The sequence below is a fragment of the Pleurodeles waltl genome, chromosome 6 (assembly GCF_031143425.1).
Source record: "Pleurodeles waltl isolate 20211129_DDA chromosome 6, aPleWal1.hap1.20221129, whole genome shotgun sequence".
Classification (NCBI taxonomy): Eukaryota; Metazoa; Chordata; class Amphibia; order Caudata; family Salamandridae; genus Pleurodeles; species Pleurodeles waltl.
The window spans coordinates 25,013,395-25,035,398 of NC_090445.1; the positions used below are offsets into that span (position 1 = coordinate 25,013,395).

The following is a 22,004-nucleotide window of genomic DNA, read 5'->3' on the forward strand; positions in this document are numbered from 1 at the left end:
TTTGCTTTGCCTTTCTCTGCTTGAGCTGGTCAAGAGGCAGGAGGGCAGAAACCTGTCTGAGGGGTGGCAGCAGCGCGAGCTGTCTGGAAAACTCCAGACGACTGGTATGCTGGGGGTCCTCTAAGGAGCCCCCAGAGTGCATGGAATCATACAACCAATACTGGCAACAATATTGGGGTATGATTCTGACTTGTTTGATACCAAACATGGCCAGATTCAGAGTTACCATTATGTAGCTGGACATATGTAGTGACCTGTGTCCAGTACACAGGTAAAATGGCTTCCCCGCACTTACAAAGTCTAGTGCTATGGAGCTGGAGTTCATAGGAGCACCTCTGCTCATGCAGGGGTGCCCTCACACACAGGTACCTGCACCCAGCCCTCTGGGCTAGGAGGGCCTGCCATAGGGGTGACTTACAGTGACCTGGTGCAGTGACCTGTAGGAAAAGGGTGCATGCACCTTTTCACGCAGGCTACAATGGCAGGCCTGCAGACACAATTTTCATGGGCTCTCATGGGTAGCATAATACATGCTGTAGCCCAGTGAGAAGCCCTGGTGCCCCAATGCCCTGGGTACGTAAGTACCATATAATAGAGACTTATATGGGGCACCAGTATTCCAATTGTGGGGTGTGCTAACTCCTAAGCAACCAAATTTAGAGCGCGAGAGCACAGTCACAGGGGTCCCGGTTAGCAGGATCCCAGTGAACACAGTCAAAAACACATGCTGGCAAGAAGTGGAAGTAACCATGCCAAAATTTGGAAATGGGTCCTGCAGCATCACATAATACTCAAGGAAGAACATGTGCTCTGAGCAACCAGTGTCCTAGCAAATTCCTTGAGCAGGACAAATGCCAGGTATCACGAATGGGAGCTCAACCAGCACATTCTGGAGGACATCTTCGCTCATTGGGGCAAACCAAATCTAGACCGGTTTGTGACAAAGGAGAATTGTAAATGCCATTTCATCGCAAGCTGGAAGTCTCAGGAAGAACTGCGGGGGAATGCTTTTTCAGTAAATGGTCCGGGATCTACGCGTACGCTTTTCCCCTATCCCGTTGATCCCCAGGCACCTAATGAAACAGAAGAGGGAACCTTGCAGAGTATTCCTGATTGCTCCCAGATGGCTGAAACAACTCTGGTTCACAGAACTCCTGCTCCCCTTGGAACAGACACACATTCAGCTGAAGCCCATAACAACGTTGCTAACAATGAATCTGGGCCAGGTACATCATCCAAACCCGACATCTCTTCACTTGTCAACTTGGCTCCTGAATTCAATGAGTTTGCAATGTTAAATATTCCTCTGCATTGCAGAGACATTTTGTGAGAGGGTGGGGCTGATGCCACCAATAAAACATACAAGCTTAAATGGAAGTGCTTCTGTATTTGGTGTCAGGAAGCTAGTATTCATTCTATCTCATCACCTCCGGAACAACTTCTGTAGTATCTACTAAAAATGGCAAAATCTGCATTTGTCCACTGTTCCAATAAAGTATACCTGGCAGCTATCTCAAAGGTAGGATTAATTAACTTTACTATGGTCTAGCAGAGTGAGCAAACAATTTATCAAGGGCCTTTTTAGAGTGAGTCCTCTTATAAAGAAACCTCCTCCTACTTGGCACCGTAATGTAGTGCTAGGGCAATTGATGAAGGCCCTATTTGAGCCCATTCACAAGACAGACTTAAAATCCCTGACATGGTAAACAATGCTACTTATAGCACTTATGTCAGCTAGAATGGTCCGTGATAATCAAGCATTCACTATCAAAGAACTGTTCCTACAATTTAAACAGAACAGTGTTGTGCTGAGGACAAATTCTACGTTCATACCAAAGGTCATTTCAGATTTTCATTTGAATGAACCCATAATACTTGAAACATTATTTGCCAATCCCTAAACTAAGGCAGAAAGATCTGTGCATTCATTGGACGTTAAAAGATACATTAAGTTCTACTTACACAGGACTAGACAATTCCGCAAGGCAGATCAATTGTTTGTCGCTAATGGAAACCTATGAAAAGGATTCCCCATGTCCAAACAAATCATAGATAGATGGATTGCAGCAACTATCCAATTCTGTCACAGGCGGACGGGAAAACTGTTGGCAAGTAAAGCCAAGACTCATTCAACCAGAGCTGTCTCTATAACCACAGATGTCGTCGCTGGCGTGCCTTTTCAGCAAATATTTTGTGTACTGACATGGTCCAGCAAGCACATCTTTACACAGCATTATTGCCTGGATTCTTCTGATCAGAGTGATGCAGCTGTGGCACAATCAATGTTGTGGCATCTATTTCAGTAAGGTAAGCCATATCTTTGTGTTTTGCACCATCCGCTATATTCTGTTTGTTGTTAATTGTAAGTGATTTTACTGCTAACTATTCTGACTCAAGCATGTGATTTTATGAAAGATCCAATACTGGAGAAGAGAATAAGTTACTTACCTGTAACTGTTTTTCAGTAATGGCATCTTTCATAGATTCATATGCGACCCACCCTCCTCTCCATAGAGGCTTCCCTTATTATTACTATCATCTGGGTTCTTATATCTAACTTGTGCTAGGAAATCTGAGGGACTGAAGCCTCTGTAGTGAGTGTTCTAGACTGTCACCTGATTGGCTGGACTTTGGTTCTTTTTTAATGATGAGGATAAACTACTGAAGTGAAAGTTGTATAGCAATAACTGCTATGTATGTCATTCACTACTGCTTTCTGTGGTACCATGGGACTCCTGCGTCAACGACCTGGAATGATTCAAGCAATTGAATCTATGAAAGATACCATTACTGGAGAACCACAGGTACAGGTAGGTAACACATTTTCTTCTCTTTTACTACTAGAAAGTGAGATTATTAGTCATTGGGCAGTCTGAAAACCTTTGTTCAGGAGTTTCCTAAACACAGGGAGTTGAGTTTTGCCCTCCGGTTCAGGGAGTTCATAGGTTTTGATACTTGGACTCCTAAGGACTTGCCTCCACCGTTTGGTGCTTAAAACCATGTTAAGTGGTTTGTTGTTTTAGTATTTGTGATTGAAGGTTTATGGCTGAAACATAGCAGGGTACAGGTTTATCCTTTCCAGGTGATACAGAGAATGTAAAACTTGATTTGCATTTCCAACGATAGGCAGTGGAGCACTTTCAACACAAGGTGTGCATGGTCATGTTCCTGTAGATTCTGGAACAACATCAATGCCTGGTTCTCCAGGTTTAGAACCTGTTAGTGAGTACAAACATGCCTGCCACAGGATCCTCGTCAGATTCACCAGAAGATTCCATTGCAGCCATTAAAGAGTCTTTTGGGAAATGGATAAGTGCATTTTTAAAGATGCTATATACTTGATATGGACAGTGACTCCCAGATTTTGTTGGGCTTCGTTGCTTTGATCAGAGCTGTTTTTAGGTCCGGAGCGCAGTCTAAGGGGATTGTCTCAATGTCTGGTCCACATAGCACAAATATTTAGGTTTTGTTTCCATTTGGGTAATGAAAGCTTTCTTAAAGTAATTGGTTGCTTGGGCACTCCTTGCTGTTTAAGAACCCTCGCCATTAGGGTCATGTAGATGTTGAATAGCTAGGGTGATAGAGATGTTCCTTGAGGTTAAAGTTGAGGTAAAGGCACCCATTATTTAGACAATTTCACCATTCCAATATACACTTGTTAGCTGTGGTTGAAGAGAAAGAACTGTGTCCACCTTTTAGCTCTGACCATAATCTAGTAGTTTGTTGGAACGTCATACTTAGTATCATGCAGTATAGTTCAGTCAACCGTATTATATACTACCGAGGGGCACAAGTGTCAGAACAGATTGCTGATCTTTGTCCAGTAACGTGAGGAGATGTAATGTCAATCAAGATCAGTTTAGTTCCCCTCAAGGGCCTGAACCTTGACTGGTGGAAGTGAAGAAGATGATTTTGCTCCACACCTTTCAGTAACTGTGCCACCTCCCTTTCCTAGATTTTGCTTGGGTACGGGTTACTTACAGACGCATTAGAGTGGTTTTCCTACATACGTCAGAAATGAGGAGGAAATTGGCATGGTCAAGGCTTTTTCCTACAGTACAAATGAGGCCATAACATCTTAACATTTATATGGCTTAAACCTAAGGTGACCTAAAGTTGTTGAGGCCTTTGACATGGCATATTGTTACTTAAATTATAAAATATGTTAGATGCATTCCGAAAATTTCAATTTGGTGTATAACAAACTGAAAGAAAAATATTGTAATCTTTCTTGTAGTTTGATATGCGATGGTCATTTTCTCTTGGGTATTTATTCTAATACACCACCTGTATCCCCAATTTCAATTGTTTTTTTTTTACTCAGCTCACTGTATTTCAGTACTCTGCTATTTGAAATATTACACTTTCTCTCAAACTAACATGCCCGTGGTATCATTCAAGCCATCTATATATTTTACGTTCTAACCCTCTTCGAAAAGTATTGTATAAACATGCTCAAACACTGTACCCATTTATTTCTTGATATTTATTTAGGAGTTTTTATAGTGCGCTACGAGTAACATTTCTGTTACTTCAGAGCATAGAATGGAAGGCTAGAAGCACCACCAAGGCTCATGAAAGAGTGACTTAGGGTGACAGCGCATCTAATCAGGCGTTAAAGATTGCATTCGAGTACTGATCAGTAAATAATGAAAGTAAGAGAGAAGTTATGAGGCTCTTTCCTTCATGATTCAGAGCAGTAGGAGTGCACTGGTCTCACGGGAAAAGAGCCCAGGTGCCTCACCTCTGGTTGGCACAGGTAACAGTGGTTCAAATCTTTAGCAGTGCGTCCTGACTGGACGTCTGCCAGACACATTACAGAAGCTTCGCAGTGCCCTGGATGCACCAGAACAGTGTGACTCTGTAGAACAGTGTTTTCCAAACTTTTTTAAGCTGCGGTCACGCTCCCCTCCCCTTATGGGGGGGAAAAAATATAATCATTGGGCCCTCTCAGAACTTTTCACAATTATTCTATTAAGTTGGTAATGTTTAAATATGTCTAGATTTATTTAAATATTGCAGTTAAGTTATTTTACCCTTTAAAAAAAAAAAATCTACTTAAGATAAAGCCCAGTTATTTGCATAGTGCATATTTTGTCCAGAGCCTAGTAGATCACCTGGGATCCCTTGAGGCTTCCCTAGTGGGGCCCGCTCCCCGGGTTTGAAGACCCTGCTGTAGAAGTTCTTTATTACAGAGAGTTACAGCGGTTCAGAACTTCTGCAGTCCTGTAGGCACACTGGAGTAATGTACAAATTCAGCCTGCCACATGGATAGATGGGTACAGTGTTGAACCCATGGACTGACGCGCTGAGGTAGAGTCAGGCAACCACCAGGTTAGGTGCCTTCCACTGCACGTGAACACAAGTCGCCCCCTTTTTAGGGTTGAGTGTGCACTAGCGCTCTGTCCCCTGTTGTAACCTCTCACTGGACTTCTAACCACGTCCATGTCCCTCCCGTCACTTTCATTAGTTCGTGGACTTCCCTTTTAAAAATTTATTGATTCCATTTGTAAAAGGCATGCATACGTCATGCTGTTTCCGGTGTTTAGCCCTCCTCGAGCGCACCGGTAAACTACTGAAAACATACGAAGCTCCGTGTTTCAGCTGATTTCTGCACTACTTTATCTTTTCATTTCCTGCGCAGCGCGAACTAGCTGGGCATGTCATGGCGACCATCAGCTCGCATATGTGAAACTATTTTACTTTTCATTATTAGTTTATGTGGCAATTATAGTCCAGTTAGGAGTTTACAACACTAATAGCGCTTACGCGAGCAAACGCTAGACCAGTTGCATTGCAAATGCTTGTTAGTATATTTTGATCCATTTGAGCTAGAACCAATGTTTTTTGTTAAAATCTGCTGATTATTCAGAAGATGACGGATTGTGTGGTAAATCCATAACTAAGCAAAAAAAAATCTACAGACTCGAATAATTCCAGTTGCCTATTTATGTGACTCGACCCTGGACTGTGCCCATGTCTGATTTCTGTGGGCACAGAGTTACAGGTTTGTAGAGCTTCATCAGTTTGCTGCACCTGAAGCAGGGTGCTTCAGTAGAAGCTGTGCGTGGCACAGGATTGCTTGGGTACCGAGGTTTAGCAGTTTCCTGAATATATTCAGAGCAGCGTAAAGCTACTGTAGGATAGGTCTGTAGCACATGTCTAGATGGGAGCATCCATCGCGGTATCTTTGGAAAAACACATGGGGTGTGATTTGAGAACGCTAAGTGTCCAGTGCTGACAGAAACATTTCCGTGTAACTGGGCAGCCTATTAATAAGGTAAACATGTCTATTCTTAAGGCTAGATGTAGGTTGTCAGAAAACGGCCTTACTACTTATAATTCGAGCCCTGTAGATACCCTAAATAGCTCTACACACCGAAAATAACTGTCGACTTCTTCCTGTAAAAAAACATTTTCACTAACATTTATAAGTGATTCTTCACTGAGGAATCCCTGGACATTTTTATAGAGAAAACTATCAATTTCCAAAAACGCTCTTAGACTTTTATTTGGCAAGATCGCCTTTGTTTATTTCAAATAACTGGAATTAACAGTTAATAAGCAACTGGGTTGCTCCAGCATTGTAAGTGTTCCCTTTGAAAAAGGAAGAAATGCAGCATCTAGGCGTTCGCTTCACAGTAAAGAAAAGGCCCAGTTACTTACTGGTAATCTTTATTACTTCGGTAGCCCTTCCTTGTCCCAGTACTTGCTGACGGGGGTGGGGCACTCTTCCTACAGTCACATGTGATCGAGCATCCCTCCTCCACTTTGGAGTTGCTGGGGCCCACCTACACTTGGGTCCACAATGGATCCTTCGACTCATTACACCGTATTTTCGTCCCCAAGCATCAAAGATGTGAGAAGGTAGGTATTGGGACTATTAAGGATAATTTGAATAACGAATAATATCTCTCAGTAATTGGGCTACTACCTCCTCAAACCTTATTGTCCCAGTCCTCACAGAATTGAGGATATGTCATAGCAGTACATCCCACTCAAAAACTAAAACAAGGCTGTAACATTTAAAAGCGACGTTTCTGCCTTTTTGTAAAGGAAAACAATACACTATGCAAAATACCATTTCAAGATGGCCAGCGGACTGGAAAGATGAAATGAGTGAAAAGCAAACAGCCTGGTAGCACTGTCTGGGGAAGTCCAAGCACTATAAAATAAATAATAAAAAAAAAACAGAAAACAGGAAATAAATTTTAGGGACCTATAAAAACTAAAGGACTAGCCAACCATCCTTCGCACTGAAGGGCACTTATTTTCAGGCGAATGTGCACATATGGTTAGGGGAAAAGCTGTCACTCACATGGCAATAAAATTAATGGCTGAAGAGGGCTCACTGAGATCCCCTCCATTGGGCCAATGACGAGTTAGACAGATTTAGGTGCAGGGATACAGGGTAGCAGAAATTAATTATTCTAGGAAGTATCCCCACACTTAAGTACTCTTGTTTCGACATATTGTCCAGAGAATGGGGAATACCATGGGAACCTGGAGTTACTGAGTCATTTTGTGCATGCAGATTTTTATTTCCAAAGACAATTCCGCTCTCGCTTACCATCCTTTGAGAAGGAGGTAAATGGAAGTGGTGGACCCTAAGCAGGGCCAAGCCATTCATGCACCCCCATTATTGGCCAGTTTTCCCAGCTGCTAAAAACCCTGTCTTTCTGCATCTGGAAAATGCTGGTGCGGGAACACCAGGCCAGTTGTGATTGGCTAACAATATCCCACATGGGTATACACCTCCACTCGACTCATTATTGGACTTATGTATGCATCTATTTGTATGTATTTTTAAATTAATATTTCTCGAGGAAGATCTGAAAAGTACGTTAGTGCACAACAGCAAAATCTAGATGTGAAATTTACAAACTAGTACATAATTGCAGCTGACCAAACAAAATAAGAGTCGTTAGCGGGTCTAGCGCGGATTAACACAGTGCAGAACTCCCACGGTTTATCAGAAGAGGTAACCAAACGCATTGCCTACTACGCAACGAGATTCCATGCAACAGAACAAAAGTGACATGGACTATTTATCAGGATAGAAGGAGAGTTCGTTTCAAAAGTTGTTCCTGATTTTATCTACTTCAGGGAACAGGAACACCTGAATGTTATTCCTACTTGCCCGTACTCTAGCTGCAATGTTTACAGGAGAATCCTTACCTTGCGTGACTCCATGGTGGTATGTGGTGGAGATGTCCAAGCCTAACGTCTGGGACATAGCCTGAAGGTTGATCAAAATATTATGTATCCACAAGGATCTTTAATGTCAGTGTGCGGCCTAGGTAGGAGAAATGGCGTGGCAGGCGACATAGCAGAGAAAGGGTTCACAGTGGACTCCCCAATGTTGGAAGTCCTAAGTGGAGCTCCCACTCCGCTTGGAAAGTGTTGCCCCCTTGACGACTCTATCTGTTCACAGTCACTGTAAAATTTGGTTGAGGTGCCATTATTCACTAGAAGAACTATAATAAGGTAGAGAACCGAAGAAGGGAATACACACTGGCGAACGTATCTTAGTGTTGAGTTATTTGTGATTCTACACAAAGGGGTGGGATGCGTTTTAGGCTAGTAGCATGTAGAGAGAACACGGAATGGCCATAAGGCTATAAATCTGAGGAAGGACACTTGCACTATAGAGATTGTTACATGTATGTAGTAACTTGTCTGTTCTTTCTGTACACATTCTTTCTGACATTTACCTTTTTGTCTCCTCATAGCCCTGATGCTGGACATCCTAATAGTAGCTGCAGTGCAAAAGCTTGTCAAGCGGAGGAGCCCGTACGAGCTTACCCTGGGAGTGGTGGACTACATAATGATGGACCTGTATGCCTTCCCAGCAGGTCATGCCAGCCGGGCCATGCTGGTCTCTAAGTTCTTACTCAACCACCTGGTATTAGCTGTTCCCCTCCGGATTCTCCTTGTTATCTGGGCGTTCGGAGTGGGATTCTCACGCATCATGGTTGGCCGACACCATATCACTGATGTTTTGGGGGGCTTTGTGATTGGCTACCTAGAGTTCAACGTGGTAGAATTGCTATGGATGTCCTCCAACACATGTCAGATGTTAATATCAATGTGGTGAAGGCTTGTGTGCCGGATCACACACTTTAAAAACTTTGTGCATGCGGGCAACAGATGGATTTATCAGTAGTTGATTATGTTTTTTATGACTTTTGATCCTGGTTGAAATCGAAAGATTCTTCTCAATTGAACACTATACCATGATTTCTTTAAGCTGTTGTTTAGTTGGGCACAACTTTATGCCCTCCTCGTGTACCTGTTGTGGAGATGAGCCTCAGAGACTTTCTGAAAAGCCTGCCTTGACACACCGTGTCCCGATTTAAACTGTTCTTGGTGGATCCTGTATGGTGCCCACATGCCACTGGTTGATACACAGCAGCACTAGGCAGGAGACACCGAGTTTGCAATGCGTGATTGTAATGAACTGAGCAGCACAGTCCCATTTTAGAATCCCATTTTAGATGGGTAATGACCATGGTGTTAGAGGCAAGTATAATTATGGAGCCACAAGCATGGGATGTACTCAAATAATGCTACTTCAGTCTCTTCATGCAAGCCCACGCTGCTTCAGTTGTTTTCACATTCTTCTTCCTAAAGGTTTGAGTGCAGGACATGCCCCTTCCTATTTTTCCATCTTCATTATGACATTTGTGGTCGATACTGCTACCACCAGCTCTCTCCCTCTCCTCTCTCTCTCTCTCTCTCTCTCTCTCTTCTCTCTCTCTCTCTCTCTCTCTCTCTCTCTCTCTCTCTCTCTCTCTCTCTCTCTCTCTCTCTCTCTCTCTCTCTCTATCTCTATCTCTGTTACTAAATAGAATGCATTTCTAAAGGGCAGCAGATAGACTCCATGTTGTGTCCATGGATAGCATTTCCCTTCTAGCTTCTATGCAGCTGATTGTGGTATCATTCTCTACCTGTGTCCTAGGTTTCCTGAAGGAACAGAAGCATTTACCCATGCCACCTTGACTACCATTCTTAGGCCCTTACTTCATTTCTCTTGCGTCAGCCCCCCCACGCTTGCTGTTCCTAAATCTTCCCATTCTTTGTCACATCTTCCACATCCCAGTTCTTACCAGAGTGGATCCCGCTGCTCTAATGACTACAGGTGCCTTTTTCAGCTATTGTCCCTGGTCTGTCCATAAAGCACATCCTGTTTAGGGATGAAGCATTTGCCTAGGCAGGAGTCCCTCCTGTGTAATCAGAGCTTGCTTAACCTATGTGCATCGTATCTTCCAGGGGCAGGTACGTTATGGAAGCCCCACTCAGGAATTCTTCTAACAATTTTACATACATAGGGAGAAAAAACGTAAACTACAAATCAGAAGGAATTGCAAGCTGTGAAATATGCAGATGAGGTTGCCAAATTGCATAGCTGTTTGCCTTTAGCCTGTAAGGATTTAAAGATTTGATGAGCAGGGGCTCACAAATTACAATAGTATTTTTCTACACTTTTTATCATCCTAAAATCCCTAATATTTATGTTAAAGTGGGTGTAGAATTTACTTTAAAACTGTGCACCCAATCTCAAACTCTTTGAAAGCGCTAACCCTTTTTTTCAAGCCTTGCATATCTGAATATTGAGAATACCCTCTGCCCAGTAGAATAGTATTCTCCCGTTCCCTTACTGGCGTGTGTGGAAAATGTTTGGGCAGTTATAAATGCTTTACTGTCAAGAGAAAGTTTGCATAACAGCATGGGCACCACTGGACATTCAACACTAATAAATGAATGTCTTTGAGCGCCCAAGCCAAGATGGTGATTGCTTGGGCTGTTAAGTCTGTAGCCTTATCAAGGGAGTCCCTTATCACACGTCCTCTTGTTTTCCAGTTCCCACTTTCTCTTTGTTTTATATGTAGGGCAGATCCACTTCAGATGGACTTCGCAGGTGATAGTTGTCTCAGGTAATGCTCATGACCCAATCACTTTAGCTAAGCTACCAGTTGCTGTGTACATGCCTAGCTTTTTCAAGGCACTAATTTTAGAGCCTGAAGTACACATTTTTAGTCTTAGCTCAGCCACCTAGCACTTTTTCTGAATCCCATTATTACACACATCTTAAAAATCCTCACTCCACTCAATGGCAATTAATATAGCTATACAAAAATATAATATAATGCATGCAAACAAGACTTGTCATATAAGACCCCAGCAATGAAGTGATCTTAATATTTATTTTCCTTCCCAAATTTGACTTCCATGTCTTCTCTAGTTGGGGCTAGAAGCAGTGCTTAATTTCTAAAATAAGTGCCGGTGCCCACATTTTTATCGGTGGTCTGACAGACATCCAAGGTTACCAAATAACAAGGCTGTATAGTCTTAATTTCACCTCCGGCCACTTTCTTACATCAAGAGAGTCTCGCTGCATCTTTATATCACTTTTGCAGGTTCTTTTTCATTCCTGCTTTCTCCCTTTGTCACTGTTTCGCTGTCTCTCTCTTCCTCCTCCTTTTTGGCATTTGCTGCGTTTCTGTCTCTTGTTCAGGGTCAAACTTTGATGATTAAAAACGAGTCCTAGTCCCCAAAAAAGAGTGCCGGTGGGCCCCATTAGAAACCACCAGTCAAAATTAAGCCATGAGTGGATATTAAAATAGAAAAGTACGAAGCCCTGAGTAGAAGACTGTTTGTTGCCCTTCCTGAGATGCATGGCATTAAGCAGTTACTGCTGATCGGTAAGTGGTTGAATTGTTGCCTTTCAGCGCACATCAGGGTACACCTTCAAGAGATACAGGTCCATATTCATTGGATCAAATCTAGAAATGCCATACCGTTCATAAGGTGAGAAAACCTCATGTGTACTGAGAATTGAAGGGATCATCCCAAACATCTCACAGACATCTCTAGGTTTGTGTTGGGTGAATATTAAATGATGGGTTGTATAATGCCTGGTGACCTGAGGTTCCTGACCATCTTGTAAATGTCGAGTGAAAATGAAAAAAATCAGCAAATAAATTCAAAAATCAAAAAGCTGGAATCAGTAAAGTTGAGAATATAATCGTGAACACAAAAAGGGTTAAAACTAGACATTAAAAATGAGATACTCGAGGTGAGCGCCTTGACACACAGCGTAGGGTCGTGAAACCTAGGCTTTAACACATCCCATCTTAAATCCCTGCACCCCGATGTACCTCACATTACCCCGACAACAACTCAACCCTTGGTAAAACTACTGGGAAAATGCCTGGACCCGAATCCCTCGCATTCTAGACCTTCAGCATCAAAAGTAAGTTTCTGCATTTGAAGATCTGAGGAATCTTCCCGAACCCACGTGGGCCTCTTGATCCAATGTCCTCATTGTTAAAGTGGTAAAGTTTGTTGCTTTGATTAAAAGAGCCCCCACTCCCATTGCCCATTACAAACTCACTCTTTCCCTTTATAGTAAATACTTTTAGATTAAGGAATAAAACTGAGCTAGGTAGAAAACCACCGTGCCGTGGCGCACTCCGCGTCCTTCAAAATGCTAATGTTTAATGCTGTGACAGGAAAAGAGTAAGGAAACTGGAACAACAAGAGGCGGGTCTTATCATGTGAAAATCATAAAATCATGCTTTGGAAAATGTTTTCTCTGCGAGTGCATAAGTAATGATTTCATAAATAAGTTACAGCATGCGTTTTTTTCACAAATAATTTCGACTTTAGTCTGTTTCCCACATATGTATTGCAGTTTATTGCTGAATAGCCCAGTTTCCCCAGGTGCGCACCCTAGGGCAGCATGAAGAGCTCAAATTGTGTCTGCAGAGGCGGGGTTGCCACTTGTGCACTGTGAGGGTCCCCTGGCCATGTGAGCTTGTCCCACCCTCAGGTCTAAGTATATCCAGACCAGAAGCCAGACCAGGCACCTTCAGCGCCAAGGAATAGGCCTGGCGCCCTGCTCTGTGCGCTTCTCCCCGCCTTTTAATTCAGAGAGCAGAAAATGTTCACGGGCGACAAATCTGGATTATGGAGGCCGGCGAATCAGGATTAGAAAAACGGCATATGGAGGTATTTTGTCCCCTAAGCTTGTTTCATTGAGGCGACCGCTTTAGTTTATTTTTAGAAATGTGTCCCGCAGTGCTCCTCTCATGAAATGCTGGTAAAATTAATGCAATAATAAAAAAAACCAGACTAAATCGGCTTTCCCGACGGAATGGTCAAGGGCAGGGATGTGTGCGTATTCAGAGTTGTTCAGTGGTGCCCCTGCTATTCTAGTGCTGAGGTCATCCCCAGCAGCACACTCGTCTGCACCCCAGCTCTGCCAGTGCTCCTTTGCTGTTCCGAGGTGGGGTGCTGACCCTGGTGTCTTAATCTTGAATTAGTGGAGACTAAGACCTTGCTTTGTTGTGGGTGCTGTACAGGTAGACTGCTCAGAGGCGCAGGGCAATCTTCTGAGAGCAGGCCTTGGTACAGCACAGTCCACAGGTTTAGTGGGCTTGTAGTGTACAGTCGTCGTAGAGCAACCCATGGTTCCCTATGCACATGCTTATTCTAGTCTGCTTGCAACAGTCCGTGGTGCAAGAGGGGATGAAGGCTACAGTCTGCTCAGAGCGGTCCATGGTGTAACATAGAGGATGTATACGGCCGTCTGCAGTGTGAGCTAGATGATGTATGGTGCAGGCAGCTCGGACCGGTCCATGGTGTGATGTGGATGATATATGCTGCAGTCTGCTCAGAGAAGTCCATGGTGTGAGATGGAGGATGCATTCTGCAGTCTGCTTAGAGCGGTCCATGCTGTGAAATAGAGGATGTATGGTGCAGTCTGCTTGGAGCGGTCCATGGTGTGAGATAGATGATGTATGCTGCAGTGTGAGCTAGAGGATGTATGCTGCAATCTGCTTGGAGCGGTCTATGGTGTGAGATAGTGGATGTATGCTTCATTCTCCTCTGGACAGTCCATGGTGTGAGATAGAGAATGTGTGAGATTGGATAAGTGCCTGGATTACAGTTCTTCGGGCAGATGTAGGGGAGCATCCAGATGAATTTCCATAGCCATTTCATACTGGCAAGCAGAATTCAGATACCTTTGCCACCGGTAATGTCATGGAGAGCTTATTATCAATCAGAAAGCCTAAGTTCTTGTCTTTGAAATGCTGTGGCCTCCACAGGCTCGGGTTTTTCTCAAGGATCAGCACCTCCGTTTTGACGCTATTACAATTTTAGCAAATTGTTATTCATCCAGGAGACTACCTGAACCAGACAGGAGTTCAGCAAAACAGAGCTGTGGTCCAGAGCAGATGATAGTGGGAAGATGATTTGCGCATCATCGACATAAGAAAACAGAGTAAGACACAGTGCTCTACCAGCTTGGCCAGGGGGAGCACATAGATATTGAAAAGAGCTGGACTTAGAGCTGATTCCTGAGGAACTTCCGAAGTCACTGCATGACGTGTGGACAAAACTCCGCCTGAGGAAACTTGAAAGGTATGACCCCTCAGGAAGGAGGATAGCCAAGTCAAGGCTTTACCCTGGATCCCCAACTGCATACGTTTCCCTATGAGAGTGTCATGGGACAAAGTATTGAAGGCGACGTTTAGATTGAGTAAGATCAGCGCTGCTGTCTCACCCATATCTAGGAACTGCCTAAGATATTCTGTGACTCCTAAAAGAGCAGACTTGGTACTGCGTCCTGCTCTGAACCCTGATTGGGAGTCGTGTAAAAAAAAATGAGACTCCACGAAAACAGAAAGAAGTATTCAGATATGTTTTTCTAGAATTTTAAGATGTAATGGGGAGCAGGGAGCTAGGTCTATAATTAGACCAATTGTCAGGATCTAAATTAGGTTTCTTCAGGAGAGGAAAAACCATGGTGTGCTTCCACTCCTGAGGAAAATATCCCTCTTGCAGTGAACAATTGAGGAGTTTACTAGGAGGAGCAGGATGTCTGGATCTAAAAGACAGAAGTTGTCTTGGGGAAGAGGGTCCTTCCTTGAGCCCGATCTTATAGATTATGCCAAAGACACAAATATGGACAAGTCCTGAATATCCCATGAGACCAGAGTATAGCAGGTAGGATGAAGGTTAACTGTGACCGGAGTGTTCAAATCAGGAAGCAGCAGAATGATATCTGTCCGAGAAGGATCTCCACTTCCTCTCAGCAAGGATTGCTGAATGTCCTTCACTTTGCTCACAAAAAGAGACACCAATTCCTTGCTTTGCAGCTGCTGGGGCAGTCCTGCCAGGATCAGAAACCTCACTAACTATTCCAGAGAATGTTCTAGGACAGTTATGAGCCAAGGTAATCTGATCAGAGATGAAAGTGGCACGGACCAATCTATATTGGCTATGATAGTCCTTTGGTGCCAATTTATATTTGAATTTAGCAGTGTCATCATAGCTGAGTCGCCAGAGCCTCTACAGTCTCTTACAGCTTGTTTTCATAGCCTTTAGTTACTCGGTACACCATGGGACTGGAGGATGAAGCCTGGCGGAGTGACTGAATTTCAAGGGCAGGACGTGATCTACGGAGCTGCACAGCCAATCATCCGTTTGGGGCTGATCAATCTTGATGTCTCCCCGTAGGTGAGGGATTGAATTCCTCAACTGGATGTTTAGGGCGCTGATGTACAGCTTTGGCGAGGTCCTAGTATTAGACCGAGGTTTAGTCCTCTCCCTAATGATGCCAGATGGGATAGGTACAGTAAAAGGAACAGCCAAATGATCTGACCAGAGGAGAGGAACCAAGGGAAGAGAGCGAAGAATTGATATGTTTGGAACAAACTGGATCTAGCAAATGCCCTGCTTGGTGGCTTGGGTTAGAACTAAGAAGATTCGAATTCAGAGCTTGCAAATCTTCAGCAAGAGTCTGATTGGTACTGCAAAAAGGGTCCTCTAGGTGGATATTCAAATCCCCCATTACTACAAAATTGTTTGACCTCGGGATGAGAGAGTCTAAAAGATCGAGAACAGGCTTGACCAAGCAACCCCTGTTGCCAGGTGACCAGATAGATCAAAGTGCCAGAAAGGGTGAGTTTAGGAGAGAGTTCAAGTGCAAAGATAACGCCTCACTAAAAGTGAATGGGCAGAGCTTGCATTTTGCATATAGATGTATCTTTAAATACTGTTGCTAATACACCGCCCGGTCTATCTGCTCTATCCCTCCTCACAAAAGAATAGGAAGAGCAGCAATCACACACCTCATGAAGCCAAGTTTCCCTAATAATCAAGGCATCTGGTGCATGATCCTCTAAGAAATTAAAAAAATGAAGTTGGTGGTGCCAAGCTGTTGGGTGTTGCAGAGGGGGATGCCAGGAGGCGAATGCAACTTTTCTTGTGGCCAAGTGGAGAACAGTCTTTATGTATGCTAGCATTCCTCATCAAATCAAGAGATCCCCAACACCCCTCTTAGCTGGGAGGCTGCAGTGCTCTTAACTGCATTGCTGGGAAAGAAATCCTATTGGCCCAAAAGTGACAGGAGTCCTGGCCCCTGGATCAGTTCAGGCACAGACTGGTATGCCATTGGCACACCGTGGACATGCCTGCTGCACACTCCCATTGTGGCCATCACTAAATAGTCTGATCTGCTAAAATACTAGACCCAAAACAATGCAGAGAACGCAACCACAATAATAGGTGCCGTGTAAAACAGAGCGGGCACTTGAACACGTGCACCATCTCAAGAAAAAGTGTTATGTAAAGTCCTAAATTAATTTACTTTTAAAAAGACCAGTATTACCCTATAGAACATATATCACACTTTGGCAGTCACACAAAAAAGAAGTGCTGTGGGGTGAGACCCCAACACCCTACCTGTTGCTGCACGCTCAGGTTGTGGCCATCACTAAATAGTCTGACATGCTAAACCACTAGACTGCAGTATACTTGGAGCAGTCCATGATGTGAGATGGAGGATGTATGGTGCAGCCTTGGTTCATGGTGTGAGATGGAGGATATATGGTGCATTCTGCTTGGAGCAGTCCATGGTGTGAGATAGAGAATGTATGCTGCAGACTGCTCGGAGCAGTCCATGGTTTGAGAAGGAGGATGTCTTCTGCAGTCTCCTCAGAGTTCAGAGTGGTCCATTGTGTGAGACAAAGAATGTATGCTGCAGTCTGCACTGAGCGGTCCATGGTTTGAGATAGAGGATGTATGCTGAAGTCTGCTCTGAGCTTTTTATGATGTGAGATTGAAGATGTATGTTACAGTTTGCTCAGAGCGATCCCTGGTGTGAGATGGAGGATGTCTGCTCAGAACAGTCCATGGTATGAGATAGAGGATGTATGCTGCAGTCTGCTTGGAGCGGTGCATGGTGCGAGACGAGGGATGTATGCTGGAGTCTTCTTGTTGCCGTCCATGGTGTGAGATAAAGGATGTAAGCTGCAGTTAGCTCAGAGCGGTCCATGGTGTAAAATAGATGATATATGCTGCGGTGTGCTGGGAGTGTTCCATGTTGTGTGATATAGGATGTATGCTTGGAGCAGTCCAGGATGTGAGAGAGAGGATGTATGCTACAGTCTGCTTGGAGCGTTCCATGGTGTATTAATGTTGGCTGTAGTCCAAATGGTGCAGCCCATTGTGTTAGAAAGTGTGCTTTGGGCTACAGTATCAGAAGATTTATCTGGGCTATTCTCAATTTAGAGCCATTCATGCGATCAGTGGGTTGCCCTGGGCTTCTCAGTGGTGGATCTAGAGGCAGTCTTCATAGAGCAGTCGATATTGCCAGAGGGAGGTCTGGCTACAGTCTACTTGGAGCATGCAAGGTGTCAGTTGGGTGATCTTGGCTACAGTTGCTTGGTGAAGGATATGGCCTCAAATGAGTCTAGCTACTGTCTGCTTAGAGCAGTACATGATGTCAGAGATGTGATCTAGGCTATAGTTGCTTGATACAGGTCATGCTTTTGGGGAGTGAGGAAGTCTAACTACAGTATGATTGAGTATGCCATGGTGGGGGGGTAGGGTGACCTATGCTGTAGTTGCTGATGTCCATGGTGTCATAAAGGGTCTAGCTTGTGTTGCTTTGGAGCAGCCAATGGTGTCAGAGGGCCAATTTTAGCTCCAGGTGTTTAGTGCTGCCCTTGTGTCTGAGGGGGGACTGGCAACTGTCTGCTTGGAGTATGCCTTGGTGTTACAGAGGCTATGACTTAAGTCTGCTTGGGGTATGCCATGGTGTCACGGTAGAGTCTGGCTACGGTGTGCTCAGGATATGCCTTGGTCTCAGAGTGGGGGTGTGCCTGCAGTCTGCTTGGAGCATGGCTTGGTCTCAGAGGGGTCTCTGGCTACACTCTGCTTGGGGTGGCGTATGCCATGGTCTTAGAGTTGGCTATGACTACAGAATGGTTGGACTATGCTGTAGTCTTACAGGGGGCTATGGCTACAGTCTGCTTCGACTATGCCATGGTTTCAGAGTGGGATCTGGCTACAGTTTGCTAAGGGTATGCTTTGGTCTCAGAGTAGGGTTATGGCTACAGTCTGTTTGGAGTATGTCATGGCTTTACAGAGGGGTATGGCTCCAAGTCTTCATAGGGTATGCCGTGGTGTCAGATTGGATTCTGGCTAAACTCTGCAGATAGTACGCCTCGGTCGCAGAGTGGGGGTATGGATATAGTCTGCTTTGATTATGCAATAGTGTTAGAGAAGGTTCTGACGAGTCTGCATCGAGTATGCTATGGTGTCAGAGGGGGTGTAGCTACAGTCTTCTTGTAGTATGCTTTGGTCTCAGAGTAGGGATATGCCGTGGTGACATGGTGGGGTTTGTCTACACTCTGCTTGGAGCATGCCTAAATCTCGGAATAGGGGTATAGCTATAGTCTGCTTGTCTTATTCAATGGTGTCAGAGAGAGGAAGTATGGTTACAGTCTGTTTGGAGCATGCCCCTGGTGTCAAAAAGGGTTCTGGCAGCAGTCTGCTTGGGGTATGTCATGGTCTCAGATAATTGCTACAGTCTGCTTGGAGTGTGCCCTGGTGTCCGAATAGGTCTGGTTACATTTTACTTGGAGTACTCCATGATATCAGTGGGGTCACCTAGTTGCTTGGTGAGTCTCTAATTGCCTCCCCTGCTATTATTTAGGGTGTAGACCTGTGGTGGATTGGGACTTAAAGAACTAAAGTCAGAAAGTAAAATCTTTGATCAGGATGAACCTGGTTGATGGATCCAGCCCATTACATGCTGCAAAACAACTGAAACAGCCGATTGGGTCTGACGAGGCAATTACGCTCCAGGCTTTTACCTGACCGTAACCAAATCTCTTCCAGGGGATCGACCAACTGTGCTCCAGGCTTTCTGGTCTTTCAGGGGTAAGACTGACATGTTACTGATTCTTTCCCAGATGCACTGACTTTCCATATACTCTGATATGTTTGGAGTCTCAAGAGTTTCATCTTGGCCAGCCTGCCTCTGTATCACTATCCATATTTAAATGTTACTATGAAGTGTTGTTCCCCTGGAAACAGAGACAAATTGCAAGTCTCATCACACTTGCATTATTACTTACTGTAAAATCCGATTCATACCAGCCCTGCACCAGCTCAAGTATCACAATACAGTGCCTCTAATACAGCTGGAAATCCCAAATTGTGTGAATCACACGGATTGGGATCTACTACATGCACGAATCCAAATGTCCTCGGGCAAGTCACGGGCGTTGCTTCTCCGGAATGGCAAGTTTGATAAGCTCATCTGCTTTAAATAATATTTATTCATAAAGGTCTCTGAAGTAGTCCACCTAATACTTTTCTCTGTTATTATTATATTCTACCACCTGGTCCTCATGGTAGGTAACAAGTAGGGCCAATTTACACTGGAGAGTTTTTCTTTTATAAGGTTGTGTTACATTCATTGCACAGCTAGTAGTGTTGAGTAGTGAAGACGCCTACAAAAAGTGAGAAAACATTTCACTGGGGCATCCGAGTTAAAGACATGCATGGACAGCTTCCTGGACTTCTTTTCATTGGTATAAAACTTAGACTGAACTTTGCAAAACTCCTATTTGCACATTTTAAGTCAAATGACCTATTGGCCTTGCTGTCCTTTCCTTAGAGTCTCTTCTAGCTGTCTCCGTGCCTCAAGCTGACACCTTATACTATGGTTCTGAGTTCTAGGCTCTCACCCAGGCTATTTGAGGTGCAACTAAAAATCCTTCACTAATTTACCTTTATTTTACTTAAAAACGTAAGCAATGAACTCGAAAGGGGTTTTACGAGAATAGAAGGAAAAATGCACTTTCCACTGTCCCTGCCAAAACTCAAACCCTCTGTTTCAGTTAATAACTCCAAATCCACCACAAGATTGCAAAATTCAAAGTACCGATTGTAAAATTGTACTAACACCAAAGATAATCAGAGACACAGCAAGAAAAACAGTTTTACTGGTTGTTATATCTGGAAGCCACAGAACTGATATCAATTAAACTCAAATAATTTTCTCTCTATAGAACTTTTTGTCGATTCATTATGTTTTTATGTAAAGATACAGCTCTAAATTGTTTGATAATAAATACATTTTTCATTTGCAAAGTATTGCTTATTGTGTGTTTGTGTGTTTGATTATCTTTGGTTTTAATTGAAATTTTACTATTATATGCTCCCACTATAAAAACAGTTGTGCATTTTGACTTCAAAGCGTCTGGCAATCATTTACCTTATTTTTTTCATGGCATAGAAGCACATGAAGGGCATAAAAACAAAGGAGTGTATCCTTGAAAATGTTGGCATGTTTCACTGCTTCTTATGTTTGCAGCCTCCTGGGATAAACTAGTAATTACAGGACTGTGCGTACTCACAGCATTCGGTATTTGTCATTAACATCCACACTTTAGAACATCGGAAAGGTGGGTAATCTGACTGAGGGCTTAAAAACCTGCTCGTACTGTGATTCATTATGGGGTAAATCACCATTTATACTGCTGTACTTTTTAGGTTGAGCGCAAGCGCTCTGATGTATTGTAATCTATCTGTGGGCTTTTAACCACACCCACCACATGCTCATCAATATCACTCGTTCATGGGCTTGCCTTTCAAAAATCCTTTGTTATCATTGCTAAATGCTTTATGTTTGACTCTCCTTGGGGAGGTTTTGTTACCACCTTGGCCATCGACCCTGTTACATGGACAATTGCATGTTTGCTGATACGTTTGACTGCAAGCTAACTTCTTTTTCCTTTTGTGTCTCTCCATTGCGCTCATGGCGGCCGTGGTGCTTTGAATCGGCTCGCTTATGTCAACTGTTTTACTTTTCATTTTCAATTTATGTGGCAAGAAAAGTCCAGTAAGAAATTTACAACACTAATAACTCTAACTCAAGCAAACAGATACCCATTGCATTGCAAACGCTTGTTCAAGGTTTGCTCCTCTGCCCTTTTGAAAGCCTTGCTTTAGTCAGAAACCGCAGATTCAAAGACCTTAGAGACCTTAAAAATAAAAGGCTCAGTTTACAAAGCCATTTGCACGTGCAAGTCTGCTTTATACGAGCAAATGGCTCAATTTAGTACTGCAAAATAGTCCCAAAAGGTATCTTTGCAGTCACAAATCCTTTTAGTCCGGAGCAGTATCATCCCACAATTGCATAATATTGCGTATGAGTGAATCCCACTCCAGTAGTCGGAAGTAGACTATCAACGGTGTTGGTTTCCTTCGGAGCATCCACAACCTACAAAGTATTTTAATATTCTTAAACTGCCCTTCAACTGCTTTTGTTAATACAGTAGTTAAAACCCTTTCCAGAGTGTTAAAGGTAGTGGAATACCCCTAAAACGAGTGGAAATTTAGGCTAAGCTGTTTCTCCACAATAAAAATATTTTGCCTTTGGAGAAAAGAACAAGAAAAGTTGTACGGTACACAGAAACTGGTATTTCACCATATGTAATTGTATAATGTGTACAGTTACACCTTGGGGAAATATTTCTGTCACAGTGAAAAAGGAACCTGCAAATAATTTCCAGAATTATACCTGTAAAGCTGCAACTCGTGGAGAAAGTCACACAGACCCTGGATTTTCTTTAAGAATTGTAGAAATTTGTAAAACTGAGTCCATGTGAGGTTGTTGATCTGTGGTTGCAGGTTTA

The 22,004-nt window shown here is 43.5% G+C and overlaps 1 protein-coding gene across 1 annotated transcript in view; it reads left to right on the forward strand.

Annotated features, from left to right (window-relative positions):
• The window catches only part of PLPP7 (phospholipid phosphatase 7 (inactive)), a 108,901-nt gene extending 88,656 nt beyond the window's left edge, over positions 1–20,245 (forward strand). Inside the window, exon 2 of the mRNA XM_069237078.1 lies at positions 8,733–20,245. Within this exon, the coding sequence (XP_069093179.1) occupies positions 8,733–9,097 (365 nt within the window). The 3' untranslated portion in view covers positions 9,098–20,245. The remainder of the gene's footprint in view (positions 1–8,732) is intronic.
• The last annotated feature ends 1,759 nt before the right edge of the window (positions 20,246–22,004 follow it).